Source organism: Prinia subflava, chromosome Z (genome assembly GCF_021018805.1).
Source record: "Prinia subflava isolate CZ2003 ecotype Zambia chromosome Z, Cam_Psub_1.2, whole genome shotgun sequence".
Taxonomy (NCBI): domain Eukaryota; kingdom Metazoa; phylum Chordata; class Aves; order Passeriformes; family Cisticolidae; genus Prinia; species Prinia subflava.
The window spans coordinates 24,018,084-24,035,192 of record NC_086283.1 but is presented as its reverse complement, the minus strand read 5'-3'; the positions used below and the strand labels follow the sequence as shown (position 1 = coordinate 24,035,192).

At 49.1% G+C, this 17,109-nt stretch overlaps 1 protein-coding gene across 1 annotated transcript in view; it reads right to left on the bottom strand.

Moving 5' to 3' along the window:
- The window catches only part of GPC4 (glypican 4), a 66,466-nt gene extending 49,616 nt beyond the window's left edge, over window positions 1–16,850 (bottom strand). Inside the window, exon 1 of the mRNA XM_063421749.1 lies at window positions 16,474–16,850. Coding sequence (XP_063277819.1) covers window positions 16,474–16,834 — 361 coding nt within the window. The 5' untranslated portion in view covers window positions 16,835–16,850. The remainder of the gene's footprint in view (window positions 1–16,473) is intronic.
- Between the last annotated feature and the right edge of the window lie 259 nt (window positions 16,851–17,109).

Here is a 17,109-nt window from a genome sequence, read left to right as displayed (position 1 = left end):
CATTTTGCAAGGCAGTTTGGCTCCTATTAAGCATTTCATATTCGGTTTGTAGTCTGCAGTCTGGAGGGGTCTGTGGGAGCACAGCAGTACTCTGAAGGTCGCAATATGGGGAGCTGTGGTCTCCTAAAAAACAAGTTTTTAGAAGGCTCACAAACTGCCCACTGCCCCACTCAAGCCCTACACTGCTCCTGCTGAACAAACCATCTCCTCTGCCAAAACCCCCACTGGCTCCCGGGCCCCTGAGGGCGGGTGGGCTGCAAGCTGGTGGAGCAGTTATTTCCACCGCCTCAAGGACCAGAAAGTCTCATTTGCTTAGAAAATAAAATGCAGTCCAAGAGCAGGTCCTGGGCAGACATAAATGAGACTTCAGTTCTAAGTGGAAAGTTTTCCACAAGACATTTTCATAGCAACACAGAGACTGTTTTGGCACCAGAGGAAAGGCAGAGTACTTGTGCTACTCTAAAATTCCAGCTCCCTGGTTGTCCCCCCAGTTTAGCTCAGCCCAGGATGACCTCCTCAGCCCAGACACGGGCAGTGTCCCTTCCACCCTAATGTGCCAGTTTGGAGCAAAATATTCTAGCTAAGCAGCTCCACTGCAGAGCAGCTTTCCAAGAGTCTGGAAGAATCACTGCCATCACCCGAGAAATGCTCCTCCTGAGCATCACAGCCACCACTCAATTTTGAGGAACCCATGCTACATCTCAGTACACAACTGCACACTATGAACACCCAGTAAAGCAGCAAGCTTCTGGAATGCTGCACTTTCCAGCCTTGCCCACCCAGCCACACACAGGCCTTTCTTGCTTCATCAATGACCCCAGGGATGCTGTCAACCCCTTGATCCAGCCTGCCTTCCTGGGAAGAAAGGTGATGCTGCTCTGCCCCAGGTTTTCGTTCTGCTCATGTTGTACGAACAGCTGGACCAGAAAGAGTCACCAGTTAAAGGGGTTTCAAAAATAATTAGCTCACATGAATCTGATGCAAAGCAGGGTTGGAGAAACAAGCTCGGGTGAAGGGCTCTGGGAGGGATAGCCAGAAGAGCTTGATCTTGCAGCAGCTCTTCCACTGCAGATGCTACACCAAGGCACAGATCTGTGCTTCCCAGCTCATCCTCTCCCTCGGTAAGAGCTCCCAGGGGCTAATTGGGACATGCAATAGGCTCTCTGTGGCCATCAGAAGAAAGGCTACATGGGAAATTAATGAGCAATATGTGTATCTGATATTGCATTGGCAAAAAAAATCATTAAAAACAAAATCATACACTGCTGCCTAGAGCAGGACACCACAATTTGATAGGACTTTACAATTTAAAGGTTAAAAACTCACATCATGCATTACTGCAAAAGGCAGGAAAGAACATATTGCTCAAAGGGGATGCCAGCACTGAAAACGAGGAGGTGGGTCAGGTTTAAATCTAAACAGGTCCACCGCACATCCATCCCAGGGCCACTGTTTATAATCAGAGAAAGGCAACTTTATACACAAAGATCAGACACTAGTGGTTCCTGGCTGTTCCCAGGAAAAAAAAAAGCTGCTTTTCAGCTGAACTTTCCGAGAACTGTTCATGTAAATAAGAAAAACCTTCAGAAACACACATGGCCAAGGCTGAAGAAAGGCAAACACGGAGAAAGGCAAATAAGCTGCACAACAGGAGGCAGGGGACATCCAACGCTGAAAACACAAGGTATAACTTGCCCAGGACCTTTGAAACTCCCTGAAACTGCGCCACCTTACAGAGGGAGGGTGTCAGTGGAAATCCTCCCTCCAGCTAGAGGAACAGCTCCAGATTCAATCCCCCTGAAAAAAAAAAGGGATGGTGCCTGGAGAGGCAAGAGAGCCCAACCCAAGCACAGGGCAGGACATCTGCCCAGAAAACCCAATAGTGACGTCACTGCCTCTTCACCCAGGGAGCAGCAGCAATGGCACAGGAGCACAGCCTGTAACATTCAGAACCATCCCCTACATCTCCCACCTCCCTGCTGTATCTCCCCTTGGACAAAACACCTCAGAGCTAAGACCACAGCGGAGTTTGTAAATAAGATTTTTTGACCTGAAAAACGTGCTTTTAAGCCCTTGACTGCTACTCCTACCAAGTGTTACTTTTCCAACAGCCAGGTATCCGTTGCAGAAACCACCCAGCTCACACAAGCACTGCACTGTGTTCTGCCAGCACAACATGACCTACGTCCAAAAACCCATCCTGCTGCTGAAACAGACTCCCAATGTATTCCCAGGTCTGGAACCACCAGCCTGCCAGTGTTTGTGGAAAAGGCGAGGCTGAGTAGTGTAACCTACCCTGGACGAGGCAAGAAGGAGGGTGGAAGAGAGGGGAGAAAGGATTAAGATAAGGATATCACAAAATTTAAAATTCCTCCTTCTACCCCTCTGCAGAATGCCCTATCTTTGCCACCCTCCTTGGCGCAGCTGTGAACACCAGCCTTATCTGCCGCCAGCTTCACACAGGCACTCCTCCTCCTCACCACAGCACAGATAAATCCCAACATCTCTGCAACAATTCTCAAGCCAACTTTTGTGCTGTCACCTTTGTCTGAGCAAATGCCTCCCATGAGGCACAGCAGCATCCCAGATGACAACAGGAGAGTGCAGGAAGCCACTTCAACCTTTGAAAATTAAAGCTTTTTGGATTCCCTACCCTCCTCCCAAACAGAGTAAGCATGTGCCTTCTCACTGCTGCTCTACATGGGAACAACACGGCATAGGGTCATGTTTTCTTAGGTATTCTGGAAAAAGCAAGTTTGGGAGACACCTCAGCCTGGTGTTGTGCAGACTGTCCACCTGTAGACCCCAACTCTGATCCCCTGCTTTGAACAGCAGCTGGGCTTGTGCAAACAGCTTTGGTGGGATGGGAAAACAACACACTGGGCTTACAGCACCCAATGCCCCAGGGGACAATTGCACTGAGGTTTTGCTGGCAGGAAGCAAAGGCGTTTGTTTTGTCTTCTTAAGCACAGCCCTGAGCCACTTGGAGGGAGCAGGGAGAGCAAACAAGACCTTTGCCATCCACCTCCCAGGCGGGATCATCAATGTCCACCAGCAGGAAAATGAACAGCCCTGGCACTGTGAGGGGATGGCTGACTGGAAGGATGGGATGGATTTACCGGTTGTGTTAGTCTTCCTGAAGCAGGAAGAGGAGCTCCCCTCTCTCCCCACAGCCACTGCTGTGTCCTGGCACCTTCTGTCAACAAAAATACTCTGTGAAATAAAGTTTGCAGCTAAAAAAAGCCTGGAGGAGCAATGGGCAGCCCTTGCAACAGGGAGGCACCGAGCAACCTGCCAGCTACATGTGGAGATCCTGGCAGGGCTGAGACAAGGCTTTGGGAGGAGGGCTACACTCTGTGGCAAATCCATGTGGGCTGGGTGTCTCCAGTGGATGACTCTGTTGTGATCATAGCAGCTTCCCGCTGTGGGGATGGACCTGTCCTGGAGATGCACCAAGACAAAACAGGCCAAGCAGCACCCAGACAAGGGCCTGCAGCAAAGTAGTGATGGCCATGCTGGTTCAAATCCACGTGCCTGGGGCTCAGCCAAGGAGATAAATGCAGGGAGCAGAAAGGACACAAAGGGCAGAAAACCAGGAGCCAGCAACTATCCCATGAGAGACCAAGTGCTGGCCACCACCCCGTCAGTGTTTCTGTCCAAAAGCCAAGACTTACTTTCCTTTCTAAACTCTACTCATCCTGCTTAAAATAGAAGACTAAAAAACAATAAAAATAAAGTGCCCCATCCTTACACCACCAAATGAAGAGGCAATAATGGAAGAAGTATAGTCCTCCAGCCTGGACACCCTTGGACAAAAGTCCAAGCCTTGAAGCTTCACTTGAGCGCCCAGGTAAGAAGAAGATTTCCAAGACTGCCACAGGCTTAGGGACAGCTCCCCTCCTGCTCTTGTGCTATTTTCAAACAATGACATTTCTTCCAAAACAAAGTGTTTTGCAATCCTTGAGCAATTCTTTCCTTTTCCAATAAAAAGTGAAATTCTCCTCATTCTCAGCCAGTCAAGACTCCCAACCACAGGAACAACCACCAGCTCCAAACCCATCCACCCTGCAAACGGCCATGTCAGAGCCCTCACCCCAGGCCCAGGGCTGGCTCCAGGCAGGTCTTGCTGTACCACTGCTCACAGAAGACTGGGAAAGGTTAAATTTTAACTTGAAATTCCTTCCATAAACTGCCTGACTTGTCTTCTGAACCTCCCTCCTGTAAAGGAGGGATTTCACTTAATCTGTTCAACTTCCAAGTGTGCTCCTTCTGCCATAACTTGTTTCCCCAAAAAGAAATTGCTTAATGTCCTGCAATATTAATACATATATTTGTAACTGAAAATCCGTGGAGCTGAATATGACCTATTTCTCGTAGCAATGTAAGTATTTCCAGGTCCTAGCAAAGGCACAGTAAAAGTAGCTCTACAGCAAAATGAAACTGAAGCCAATAAAGAGATTTGCTTTGAAAGAAATTAATATGAATCAAATCCAAGAAAGCGGATTTCATGGCACAATTCGCCTATGTTAACTGCCCAGTAGTCTCCCGAACTGCCAGTCCAAAGGCAACACACAGTAAAATTTACATTCTATGGTCACTCAGACAGATATCTGGTGCAAAGGCTTGCACTTTAAAATAAAAACCCATTGAAAGCACTTCTTAAAGAGCTTTGCAGTTTAAAAACAACACCTAGGAACTATGTGGGACTAAGCAATCTAATCCCAAAAGAAACATAGTCAGTGCCAGTGCTCATCCCTCGATTCAGCTGGGAGAACACAAGGGGTTAAACATGCGGTGGGCTCTTGCAGCAGGAGCATGAAGGGCCTATTTAAAAAGAAGAACCAGAAATAAGGAATTTTGCCAGTTTTTACCCCTGATAAATCCACATTCCAGTCTGTCAGCTATCTTGTTATCCCCAGAGCTGCTGAAGTGTCTTTGGCTGTAACTATGCATGACTCCAGCTTTGAGTAATGGAAATAAAGTATGTGCACTGCGACTGCAGAGGTCCTTTCCCAACCCCAGAAAAAGAAAGACAGAGCAGGAGGAGATCCTAGAGAAGTTCAGGAATTTTGTACAGAGAAGCTGGAAAGCTGTTCACATCCTACATCAACTGCCCACTGCACCAGACCTGTGTGGGGAGAGATGCCTACAGCTTGTAAAGGAGATGCCAAGTTTTAGCCCAACACAGCAGCTCTTGCTGTCTGCAATAACAAACAAATAAATACTCCTCCAGATTCACAAGTCCAGTTTAGCTGGCAATTCACAGTCAGCAAACATTTGGAAGCAGTATTGTAAAATTAAACAAAGCTATCATTTACAGGAAACCCTGCCTCGAGTACAAATTATAGAGTTGTTAAGTTTATCTGGGAATGCCTTGCCCCTGAGTGCTGTATAATTATTCCTAAATCTTTCAGGAAAGAATGCAAATATTTTCAAGCCGTAATTCATTGACAAGGAGGAAGTGTCATTTAACCTTCTGTGCATATTTTGATACCTAGAAATTAACCCCTACTTTCCACAACTATTTTTCAGGTTCCTACTGAGCCAGTTGGGCAGCAAGTGGACCCACAGCCCTTGTTTTGGCAAGGCTGGACAGGAGCATCAGGCTCACCTGGCACTGTTGCCTGCTCCCAGACTGCTTCAACAGCAGCTTCAAGGCTGGTTTGGAGCAGCATCGTTCCAGCCAGGCTGCTCCCCTCACAGAACTTTCCCCATAAGGAAGGCTGCTGAAAAGACTGACTGTTCTCACTGGAGTTATGGCAAGAAGAGGTATAAAGAAGCCTTTAATAATGCAGAGGGCTGAGTTATGTGGAGTTTTCACTTGCGAGGCGCCTGCACCACGATCCCCTTGGTGGGCAGGATTCAACAGGGCTGAGCAGCCCTGAGCCCTGTCTCTTCCAGCCTCCTCTACCCAGCAAGCCATAGCTCTCCAACCAGCCCCAATTAACTCCAGTTAATTAGCAGAAACCACATGGCCAAACGCAGTCACACCTTTCCCAACTCTCCCATAGAAGTGTTTTATTTTGCAAAGGCAAAGAAGGTAAACTCATCCTCTGCTCAGGACCCTCCAGCAGTTGAGACCTTAATCTACCAAAGGCAATACATTGAGGCATATTTCTAAAGTCACTTGCAGCCAAAGGGGAGAGGGCATGCATCCTCCAGGACTGCATCTGCAAAGCCACACACACAGACTCCCCCACTCCCCATGGCATCCCAGGTGAGCACACTGCTCCATGGGGACCCATTCTGCTCCAGCTCATTGCTGTGCCAGGGTCAGGGTCCTGCCTGCCGGCACTCATCTGCTCTGAAACCCTCATGCACCCACTGCTGTGTTATAAAGGAAAAATAAAACACCAAACCAAACAACAGCCAGCCTTACCTTCTCAAAAAGGTAGCACTCACACGACTGTATTTTTCTCCGAGTGACATTATTAATTTAAAAGAGCTCAGCAGTGGGTGTTATCCCCCGGTGCTCACGGCAGCTCCTTGGCACAGCGGCTGGGTGCTGCAGGAGGGGAGCATTGCCACCATTCTCAATTCCTCAAACATGGAATGCAAACAAGTACGGCATCAAGGTTAGGCTGCAGCAGCTACAGACTGTCGCAGATCAGTGCTTCTGATATGGTGGAACTGGGAGACAAAAAGACCTGGCTTCTTCCTCTGGGTAGATTCCCTCCCTCACTAACAGGTAAGCCCAAGAGTTTTCACTATGAAGATGAGAGAACTTCATGCAAAATGGATTTAAACCCAACTCTGCCAAGATGCCATGATGCTCCAAACCAGTGTGATGATGCTCCAAACCACCACCTGGGTCCCAGCAGCACAAAACCCCTTCACCTCCTCTCCTTACCAGTGAGCAGTTGTGAGCTTTCTTCCATGCCTGGAGCCAGGGAAGGGAGGCCAGGCCAGGCACAGAGCCCTTGCACTCCCTCCTCATGCCACTGCCATGCTTGGAAAGCAGGAGCATGTAAAACCTAACCAGCAAGCGATTGCACTGGAAGAAAGCAATCTCATTATGAGAGCTAATAAAAGCGAACCGCAATTATTATGTAAACAGCACTGAATCATTAGCAGACACTATTAAAGCCATTTTTCCCCCCACGGAGAAGAGTATGGCCCTATGGCACCCTCAGTTCTGTCTCTAAACAGAGCCAAAACTCAGGAGGAAGCCAGTTTGTTTTCCTCCAGTCCAAACTAAACCAGCAGCACCACTCTGACCCCTGATCTGCATGCCGGGTGTTTGCCAGCTGCTCCCAGTGCCTCTGCCCAGGCAAAGGGACATGGGCACTACTGCTTCACTGCCTTGGCTCACCAGGCACCTTGTGCTCCCCCAGGACTGCTGGCCCACCACACTTTAGAAACCCTAAGGTACACAAAAAAATCCAGCCCATGCTATTGAGAGCAAAGGCAAAGCCCACCAAAGGGTGCCATACGTAGCTGGCAAGGGATTGATTTTCCATCAGGCTCGTAATTACGCCCATTTCTTTGATCTCATAAATGTTCTCTCCTTCCATGGGAATGGGCCAGGGAAAGTCAAGGAAGGTGCAGCAGGTTATTTATCCCCCTTATTGCACGGCTCTCCCTATCACTAATTTCTTTCCGATAGCAGCACTCACCACAACTGCGTGAAGCTGCTTGCTCTTTAATCCTCCATGGTGCAAAGTTACCTTTAAACAAACAAACAAACAAGCCAGCTCCTTTGCAAAGAGGACACTGGCAGCCAGTTGGCTATAAAGACACTCAAACAAGATCCTCATGTTTGTATGAGAAGCAAAAAACTGCATTTCAGCCTAGTAAAAATCCTGGCTCTGTCTTTATGTTCCAAGAATGCTGAATCAAAACAGGCTCAACTCTTTAAAAAGAGAAGAGTACAAAGAAGCAAAAAGTTTGTATTAAAACCCATGTAATCTTTTTAAAACACCATTATTAGAACCTGTAGTACCAGCCAAGAGTGATTTATCACCCCCCTGTCATCACAGCCTGCAACACAGAGCTTTTTATACCAAACTGTCAATGCAACAAAGCTAAAGCCTCAGCTCATAATTTCTTAAAGCTGGCCCTCTGCTGCCAGCAAATCTGCTAAACCCTGGAATTTGGGGGTCCAGTGCACTGCTTCTCCTCCATCAGTGCCACGCAGGGCGATGTGATCCAACACAGAGCACCCAGCACAGGTTCTGCATGGTGCTTCCAAGCAGGAGGATGTTAGAAATCAGTGTATGTAAACAAATCACCTAGGGTTATTTCAGCTTCTTTCAAAAGGAAAGTCAACAGGCCATAAAGGCTTTAACTGCATTTTCCAATGCAAGAAGGGACGTACCTCAAGGTGCCTGGTTTTCACAAGGCAAGTGGTCAGAGCTCTCTGAAAACCAGACACCCTGACATTTGGGGTTTTCCTGTGAAGTTGTTACTCTAACACACCCCAAATCACCAGTAATTTCTAGAATAGCACTACAAACCACAAGAGGTTAAATTGACTGCACATTACTTAAACTAACCTAAGGGTGACCCCTGGAAAGGAACAGCTATTGGATGTTGTGGTTCTGTAGAAACTCAATTACCAAAGCCAATTTCCTATGAGCATTTTTAAAAAAGGGAAAATAAGGGGAAAAACAAGGCAGCAACAATGCTGACAATGTGTAAGGGCCACATATTTTCACCTCCCGAAAGCTGCAGCCTCGCCTGTAAGAAGAACTGCTCCTATTCCCACAAAAATGTTCAAACATATTTTAAACATTTCATCATTGTTTGCTCCCATCTGAATTTGCTTAAAATCCAGACAATTCTCAGCTTCTAAATTGGAAACATTAAAAGAAATACTCCTTCAAAATCCTTTGCTCAGGGTAGCCCCTCTCGACCATCTATGTACCTTTCCAACACCAAAGCTTGGCGAGAGAGAAGTGCCTCACAGGGAACTCAGCCACCAGTTGTGTATAAGCCACAGAAAATATGAGTTGAAAGACAGGAAACTAACAGATTTTATTTCTCTGCTTAGAAGATGGACAACCAAAAAAGTCTTTCTAGGAGTTTTTTTGGGGAGGTGGGGAACCTGACAATGCTTTACATTGGGAAAGAGGTACTACAGTTCTATTTTCAAATTAAAATCAACACTGGGTAGCCCTTAATTAAGATTGATCCCATCAGCTGGTATCCTCACACACACTTTTTAAGCATCATCTCCATCCTTTCAAGCACTTTGCAAGCGACGTGACGCACTGCTGCCCTTGAGGAACGCCACCCCATCCTACCTCTGTCCTCTCCCAGGACTCACAGAGACATGAGAGGTGACAAACCGCAAGATGTGAACTAGCAGGGAAAACAATTGTGCCAACCACGGCCATTTTCAAACAGGAAACACCATCCTAAGAAAACTACCACAGCTACACCCTCACAGGGCAAAGCCTGCTAACAGCCCACATGGCTTCCACCAGCTCTGTACACATAAAGCCTCCAACACTTTCTCACCAGGTCCCCTCTTCTCAACACACTATTTTTATCTGAGCACCTTTCCTGGACCAGACAGATGTAAACAAGAAAATTCTCTGGCACAAATATGGTGCTTCTGCCACAGCCTCTGCAGGCTGCACATATCTTGCACAGGCAAAGAAAAACACAAAAATCTGTCTAGAAAAGCAAAATAGTTTCATGAAACACTTCTTTAACAAACCAGGAAGCAGCTAAGATGGGCTATGACAAAGTAGTAATCTCTTTTAATTAAAACACTTGCCAATGAAAGAAAAGAATACACACACCAGCTTTCCTCCTGAGATGCACAAACTCCAGTGAAGAGCGCCTTTCTGGGCACCAGAGGGATTTGCCATGGGGCATCTTGAAGCACACAAGGTAATTTAGGGAACAAGAGGGAAACTTTCTGGGTCCTTGAAATGCTTAGCAATGGGAGCAGGAAGTTATCTTCATAATCTCAAAAGAAAGAGAAAGCAGGAGGAATGTGAGGAATGCAGGGAGGTTATTGCCTGGGAGACCGAGACTGGCAGCTCACCCTCAGCCTAGCCGCCGGTGAGGAGACACACATCCTGACCTCTCTGGCTAATAAGAATTTCCTTCGCACCACAAAAAAAAAATCAGGTCCCTTAGGATTGCTCCTCTTCTGGGAGGAGGCAAAGAATTTTGCAGCAACAATGGAATAATCCTGATGCTCCATCCTGGTGCTACCCACATCTGCAGGACATGTCAAGGATTAAGCCTGTGCAACTCAACACACATGCACATCCACAGAAATCCATGGTGAGTGAGTTCATGGGAATGGCTATGTGTGAAGAGGACAGGAGATGAGAACCACGCGTCTGACACCTCTTGAGAGCAACTGGCAGTCCTTCCCCATCCATGCAGGTTTCCAGGGTTGGCAATCCACTGCACAGAACCAGGACAGCGCAGTCTGCACAAGCCACCATCCAACACCAAGAGCAGGCTAAGACCCCAGACATCATCAGCTCAAGGAACTGGGACCTTTCCAGCCTCCTGACAGAGGTCACAGCCCTATTGGGCAGATTATTCCTGCATCTCCAAGACAGAAGATGCTCATCTGGAACCTTCTCCCATCAGAGCCATCTCACACACACAGCAGTGATGCTTCATCCTGACTTCCTTGGTTTCACGGGTACCAAGGAAATACCGTGGCAGAGGGGAGAGGAGAGACCCAAAACAGCGTCTCGCTGTCGTGTTGGCCTTGCTCTGCTGCTGTTTCAGTATGAATAAAAAGCCTGTTGACATACGAAAGCCACAGAAAATCTCCCTGAAACTACAAAACAGTACTGAAAACATTGTGCAGCTCAGGCCTTCTGCACAATGTACACACGCCTATTCAGCCTCTTAAAAAACAGCTACATGTCTAAGGAAACATCTGATAATTAAGGCAATTTTAACAATAGATAATAATTTGACTATGAATTGTATGGAATGTAATGACTGCTTATTCTGGCAGAAAAAACAGCACTTTCTATGAAGTGTCTGCCAAGGAAAACTATACTCCCACTCAGCCTGGACCACTGCAAGCAGTTGCTGCTAACCACATGCTTCACGCTGCCGGCTGCTAGGACACGGTACGCCGCTGCAGCCGAACAAAAACCCGCGCTGCAGCTCTACGGAGAGAAAGCAGCGTCCCAGGCGAGCGGCGGCCGGAGCCGTGACTCAGCCAGGAGCCGCCGCCAGCCCTTGCCAACACTGGCTGAGCCACACGGCCGCCAGCGCCGGACGCCAGGGCGCTCATCGGTGGCCTGCGGGCAACTCGCACACTGCCAGCTCCCCCCTCCCGCTGTTTCCAGTTGCTAAATGACATTAGAAGCAGCTAAAAATACTTCAAGCAATTCTCTCATTTACTTTTCCGTGCCAGCAGTTGTGTTTGCCGCGGGGATGTTCTCCGGTGGTCACTTCCCCACCCACGGGTGGCTAGGCAGTCGCTCCATTAACACATGCCGGGCAGGAGAAAACCCCCTGCCCGCCAAGGACCACTGCCTTCACTGGACAGGAGTCACGGCAAATAGGTACAGCTGGTGGCCAGGTCACCCCGCACCTTCAAAGAGCCCTCAAGGGTGACCAGGTGGAATCTGGTACTTCTCATAACACAGCAAGTCCAGAGCTGCCTCTTGCAAACTGACTACAACAGGCTCAGTAGTGCCAGACAGCAGGAGTAACGCTGGCCTGGAGGGGATCCAGACACCGTTTCTCAGTTGGAAGGGGCCTCATGGAAGAGAAGCATGTGAAAAACTCAAGCAGCATTTGCTGAACTTGACATGTAAAACAATGGGCTGGTTTTGGCTGGAGCAGAGTTAATTTTCCTCACAGTGGTTAGTATCGGACCGTGTTCTCGATTTGTGCTGAGCATAGGGTTGATATTACAGAAAAGTTTTTGTTATTGCTGAGCAGGGCTTACACACAGCCAAAGTCTTTTCTGCTTCTTGTACTGATATGCTGGCAAGGAATTTGGAGGTGCATGGGAGATTAGGTAGAGACACAGCTGGGACAGGTGACCCCAGCTGACCAGAGAGAGATTCCAGACCATAAGCCATCATGGTCAGTATATAAAGTGGGGGAAAGGAGGAGAAAGGGGAGAACATTTGGAGTGATGGTGTTTGCCTTCTCAAGCCACTGTTATGTAAGATGGGGCCCTGCTCTTGTGGAGATGGCTGAACACCTGCCTGCCCAAGAAAACAGTTAATTCCGGTTTTGCTTACATGCTCAGCTTTTGCTTTCCCTGTTGAACTGTCTTTTTCTCAACCCACAAGTTTTCTACCTTTTACACTTTTGGTTCTCTCCCCAATCCTTTTGGTGGGGAAGTGAACGAGTGACTGTGTGAGGCTTGGTTGCTGGCAGGAGTTAAACCCCACAAACAGCACTGCAAAGAAAGCAGCGTTCCTGACTGACCAAGGGCAGCACACCAAAGCACCTACTGACAGCCATAAATACACTGGGGACAAGTGAGCAGCAGGACATCAGGGCACGCCTGCCCACAGTTACTTTGGGCAAAGTCCCAATAGTCCAAAAATCAAGGGTCAACCGATTTCCTCTGCCATGGGGAAAAAAGCTGCTCTTACAAATAGATGCAGCTATTCCAATAATTTGGTTTAAACAGAGATTAATTACGCTGAACACTTCACTAAGACTGAACAGAGTGCTGCCTGCACCCAGCTCCCTGCAAAGGCAGGCTCCAGGTTTGCTCTGTGCTCCCCACCACCGCCAGAAAAGCAGTGCCAGCAAGAGCAGGATGACGCTGCTGCGGGAACTTTGCCGGTAAACCGGCTAAATTTTCCACCAAAAGGCAAGATGTTTTTTTCTTTCCTTTTCAATCCAGAAAGGAAATTTCTTTCCATTTCAATCCAGGAAAAGAAACATGCAGTTCTTCCAATTAGCAGGAAAAGGGAAGGAATTTCGATCTGTTTAATACCTGAGGGCAAGATGCAGCCTTTTGAAAGAAAGGTTGGGTGGGGGCTTTTTGTTCTTCAAATCACAGCCACCTTACTGTGGGTCTCCAGATACCATCGCACCAGCTCACTTTGCATTTCATTCTGCAGCCCCACAAGACCAACCAGGGTAAGCAGCCCCTTCAGATGGTCACTCAGGGGAGTTTTGCCCCATCAACATGACAGCTCAGAGACACATGGAATCCATAAGGATCAACATATTCTGGGTAGAGTTTGAACAAAGTCAGTGGCTCTGGGACCCAGAACTTTCCAGGATGTGACTCGTCCTGGGGAAACTGTCAAAGTCATCTTAAAAGCAGTTACAATCTGGCGCTCTGCCCACACCACCTACTACCTACACGCTATCAAGAGTCAGGTTTCACAAACCGTGTAGACATCAGGTCTACGAAAGCACTGACCTCTCCAGAAACAACAGCAAGATTGCATCTCGCCACCGCCAGGAGCCCTGCCACACGCACACCACAGGGCTATAGGGGCACCAGCCACTGAAGAACACTTGGGTACAAAGCAGCACCAAAGGGCCACAGATTACTAAAAGCTTCCACAAAGATTTATAGCAGTGGTCTGTGTTTATACCTCTAACACCAAAGCTGCATAAAAGGAAACAAGTTCTCTGTGTCCCACACCACAAATAACACATTTTACACCTCTTATCAAGCAAGCAGTGAGTTGACCAGCTGTGTGCTTCTTTCAGAAATGCCTAGGTACTTCAGCAAGACATAACCTGCTATTTATACATACTCTAATTAGGTCCTAAGCCTGGTCTAAATAAATATTAAAGTGAACTCCTAGGTAATTATGGTGAAGGAGCAGCTTTTTAATGCCACTGAAAGAGCAATGGTACAAGATAAAATGCCCGCTGGAATGGGCATTTCCTTGAAAGAAAAAAGTTTGCGTATCTACTGCTCCAGAAGAAAATAAATGTGAAAAGAAGAAAGAAAGAAGAAAATTTTCAGACTAAAATAAATGCAAAAAATACATGTGAGATGCTATAAAACCCCAAATGACTCCCATGCCTTTCCAGTGAGGATGAGTTTCACTTGCTGTCACATAGCCCAGTGCAGGGACACATCTGCCTGCACCACACAGCTTTGACAATTCAAGGCCAACATTTTATAGGATCAGTAACCCCCGACAGCAGAGAAATCACTACACTTACAGAAACAAATTTACCATAGCTTTTAGAGCACCTTTTCACAAAGATGCTAGGAAGTTTCCATCTGCACTGTGATCTAAAGCAACTTGCTAAGAGAATGTGAGAATAAAGCATAATCCATCAAATCAGTACAGAAATCTAACAAAGAAGTCGATGTACTCCAGACATGAACAACCATGTGTCCACCCATCATTCCATCAACATTCATGTGTCCAAACGTGATTCCATTCAGTCCTCTGAAGCCTCTCCAACCTGTCCTCCAGTTTAATGAGCAGAGAGGTGCCACCAAGCAGAAATCACCAGTTTCCACCATCACCCCAATGGGATACCTGTCCAAGCACATGGCTCATTTATCTTGTTCCCACCGATAGCCAGGCGCCCAGGTAATGGCCTTTCCAAACCAGGAAAGGTTACTCTCCTGATGGAAAACATGCCACTTACCACCTGAAACACCAACTGAAATCAAAGCTTTGGCAAGTGACTTTTCTGGAGACACAATACACACCACAGACCTCTTACCCTGGTGCCAGACCTCAGCCTCCAGCATTATCACCTGGCCCATGGGACTCCACTGCCCTGTGCTGATCCCACAAGGGCAATTTCAGGTGGAGTTCTCCACTCTGAGAAAGTTCAACACCAGCAGTGGGACCGGTGGTTACATCTGCGTACACCAGCTAAGCGGCAGGAAGGGAGATCCGGAGCCTCTAAACACAACCCACGCCGAAGCCACATGAATTCACAGGGGGAACGTGAAACTGCAGCAGGTGTAGCACCCCACTCCAGGTTTAATTTTAAATTCAATTGCACTTGAGGTACACCACACTTTAAAGCTGTACACAGCACGCCTCCTTTAAAGACTTCCACCACCCTCTCTGAAATACCCCGCACAGCAGGATTACGTTTAAAACTCAACTTTGCAAAACCTGTTGCTTTCCAAACAAGGCCAGACCACAGATTCCAGGAACAGCAACATAACCCAGCCGATATTTTCAGCTTGTCATTGCAGAAAGCTCTTCTTTTGTCAAATAATCTTAACTTGCTCATCACTTTTCTCAAACAGACAACAGCTTTAGAGCTTCAAATGGAAGCCCTTTCAGCATGATCTACTCCTGATATTCTCCAAAGCTCACCCAGTCATCTTAAACTACAATATATAAAATAAGGACAAGGTCAAACCTTCCCAGTACTGGACTTCAGAGGAAGTCTGCTCACATTCAGATCCTACACTGATGAGGGCTGGACTCAAATGCAAGACTATTTATTAGAGACCATTTTACAAAGCAGGCAGAGTGAAGGGGAGAGAGTATTTTAACTGCAACCAGTCAGACGTTTCTCATTAAAATATTTCTTGGAGAAGTAAACGGGCCTGCAATTTTATTCAAACAGATGTAGGCTAAATGCATATCATTAGTCTGACAATACAAAAGCACAAGCGACTGAAATGATTTTAATTTTGTCAGTGAAAAGGATAATGTATGCATATCTGGAGGGCACACCAATGGTAAAGATTACCCACAGCTTCTATCTGAGCCGTCTAAAGGTATTTACTTGGGGTCTGTCTGTGTTGTGACAGTGTCCCAGACCGAAATGAATGCCTCCAACACTCCACATTTTTGAGCCATTCAGTCATGCATTTTTGTTATTGTTGAAAGTAGTGCGAAATTGCAGTGCATGAGCTGGAGTCCTTGGTGGTCTCCGAGGATTCCAGCTAAAAAGGCACTTCCTTTGTTCCGCGGAGAATGCGGTCCAGTAGGTCATTCAGAAGGGGAAATAAAAGCAGCGGCCCTGGGAGGGAGATGAAGGATGAAACAAAAAGAATAAAATGTTTTGGGTGTGAGCACATTAGCTACCATTTCCTACTGCTGCCGGCTGCGAGCACTCCTGTCCCCGGGATGCGCAAGTATCTCGGGACGACGGTGGAGGGAAGGAAGAAAGAAAGAAAGAAAGAAAGAAAGAAAAAGAAAGGAAGGAAGGGAGGAAAAAAAAAAAACAAACCGAAAAAAAAAAGGACCCATGTCTCAGTCCCTTCGCCAGCAGCCGCCGGGATCGGGGCGGGACGGGCCGCTCGCTCCCCGCCGGGGCGAACGGCAGCCCAAGGGCGGGAGCGCCCGCCCCGCCGCCGCTGATCGGGGCCGGCAACAGGCGCGGTCCCGCCCGGCACTGCCCGGCACGGGGCGCGGGCGGCCGTGCCAGGACCCTCCGCACGGGATGGGCGCCGAGCTCCGGGGAGCCGAACCGAACCGCGCCGAGCCGGGCAGCGCGCCCCGAGCCGAGCGGAGCGGGGCCGGGGGGAGCGGGGCCGGGGGGAGCCGAGCGCGCACCCCGCGCTCCGCGGGGCCGGGCCGAGCGCGCACAAAGGCGGCAGCGCCGATCGCGACTCACCGTTGATCTCGTGGCTGGGCGCCTCGCTCTGGCTGAAGCCCTTGGCGGCGTAGAGCCTCCGCACTTCGGAGCAACTTTTGGCGCGGGGCTCGGCCGCCAGCAGCAGCGGCAGGCTGAGGGCGGCCAGCGCGCACAGGAGGGGCGGCAGGCAGCCGCGCCGCCGCGGCATGGTGCGGGCGGGCAGGGGCCCCCGGGGCCGGGCGAGCGCGCCCCGAGGCTGGAGCCGGCGCTCCGCCGAGCCTGCCCCGCCGCGTCCCGCAGCAGCCGCGCCCGCTGCCCTGCGCCCCGCTCCGCTGCGGCTCCGCTCCGCTGGCCCGGCGTGCGGCGGCGCTCCGCGAACTTGGCCCGGCAGGAAGCACATGGGGTGGTGGTGGAGGAGGAGGAGGAGGAGGAGGAGGAGGAGGAGGAGGAGGAGGAGGAGGTGGAGGGAGGCGGGGAGGGCGGCAGCCAAGCAGGATCGCGCAGGGCCGGGACAAGCCTCTGCAGCCCCCGGGAAAATCAGGAGCTGGGATCCGCCCGCCCAACGAGGCGGAGCGGAGCCCGGGGCTGCCCGGCCGGCTGGCCCCGTGCGGGCGCTCTCTCCCGCGGAGAGCCTCGGCTCTGCCCCGGCCCGGGCACCCCCAGCAGCGCCTGCTC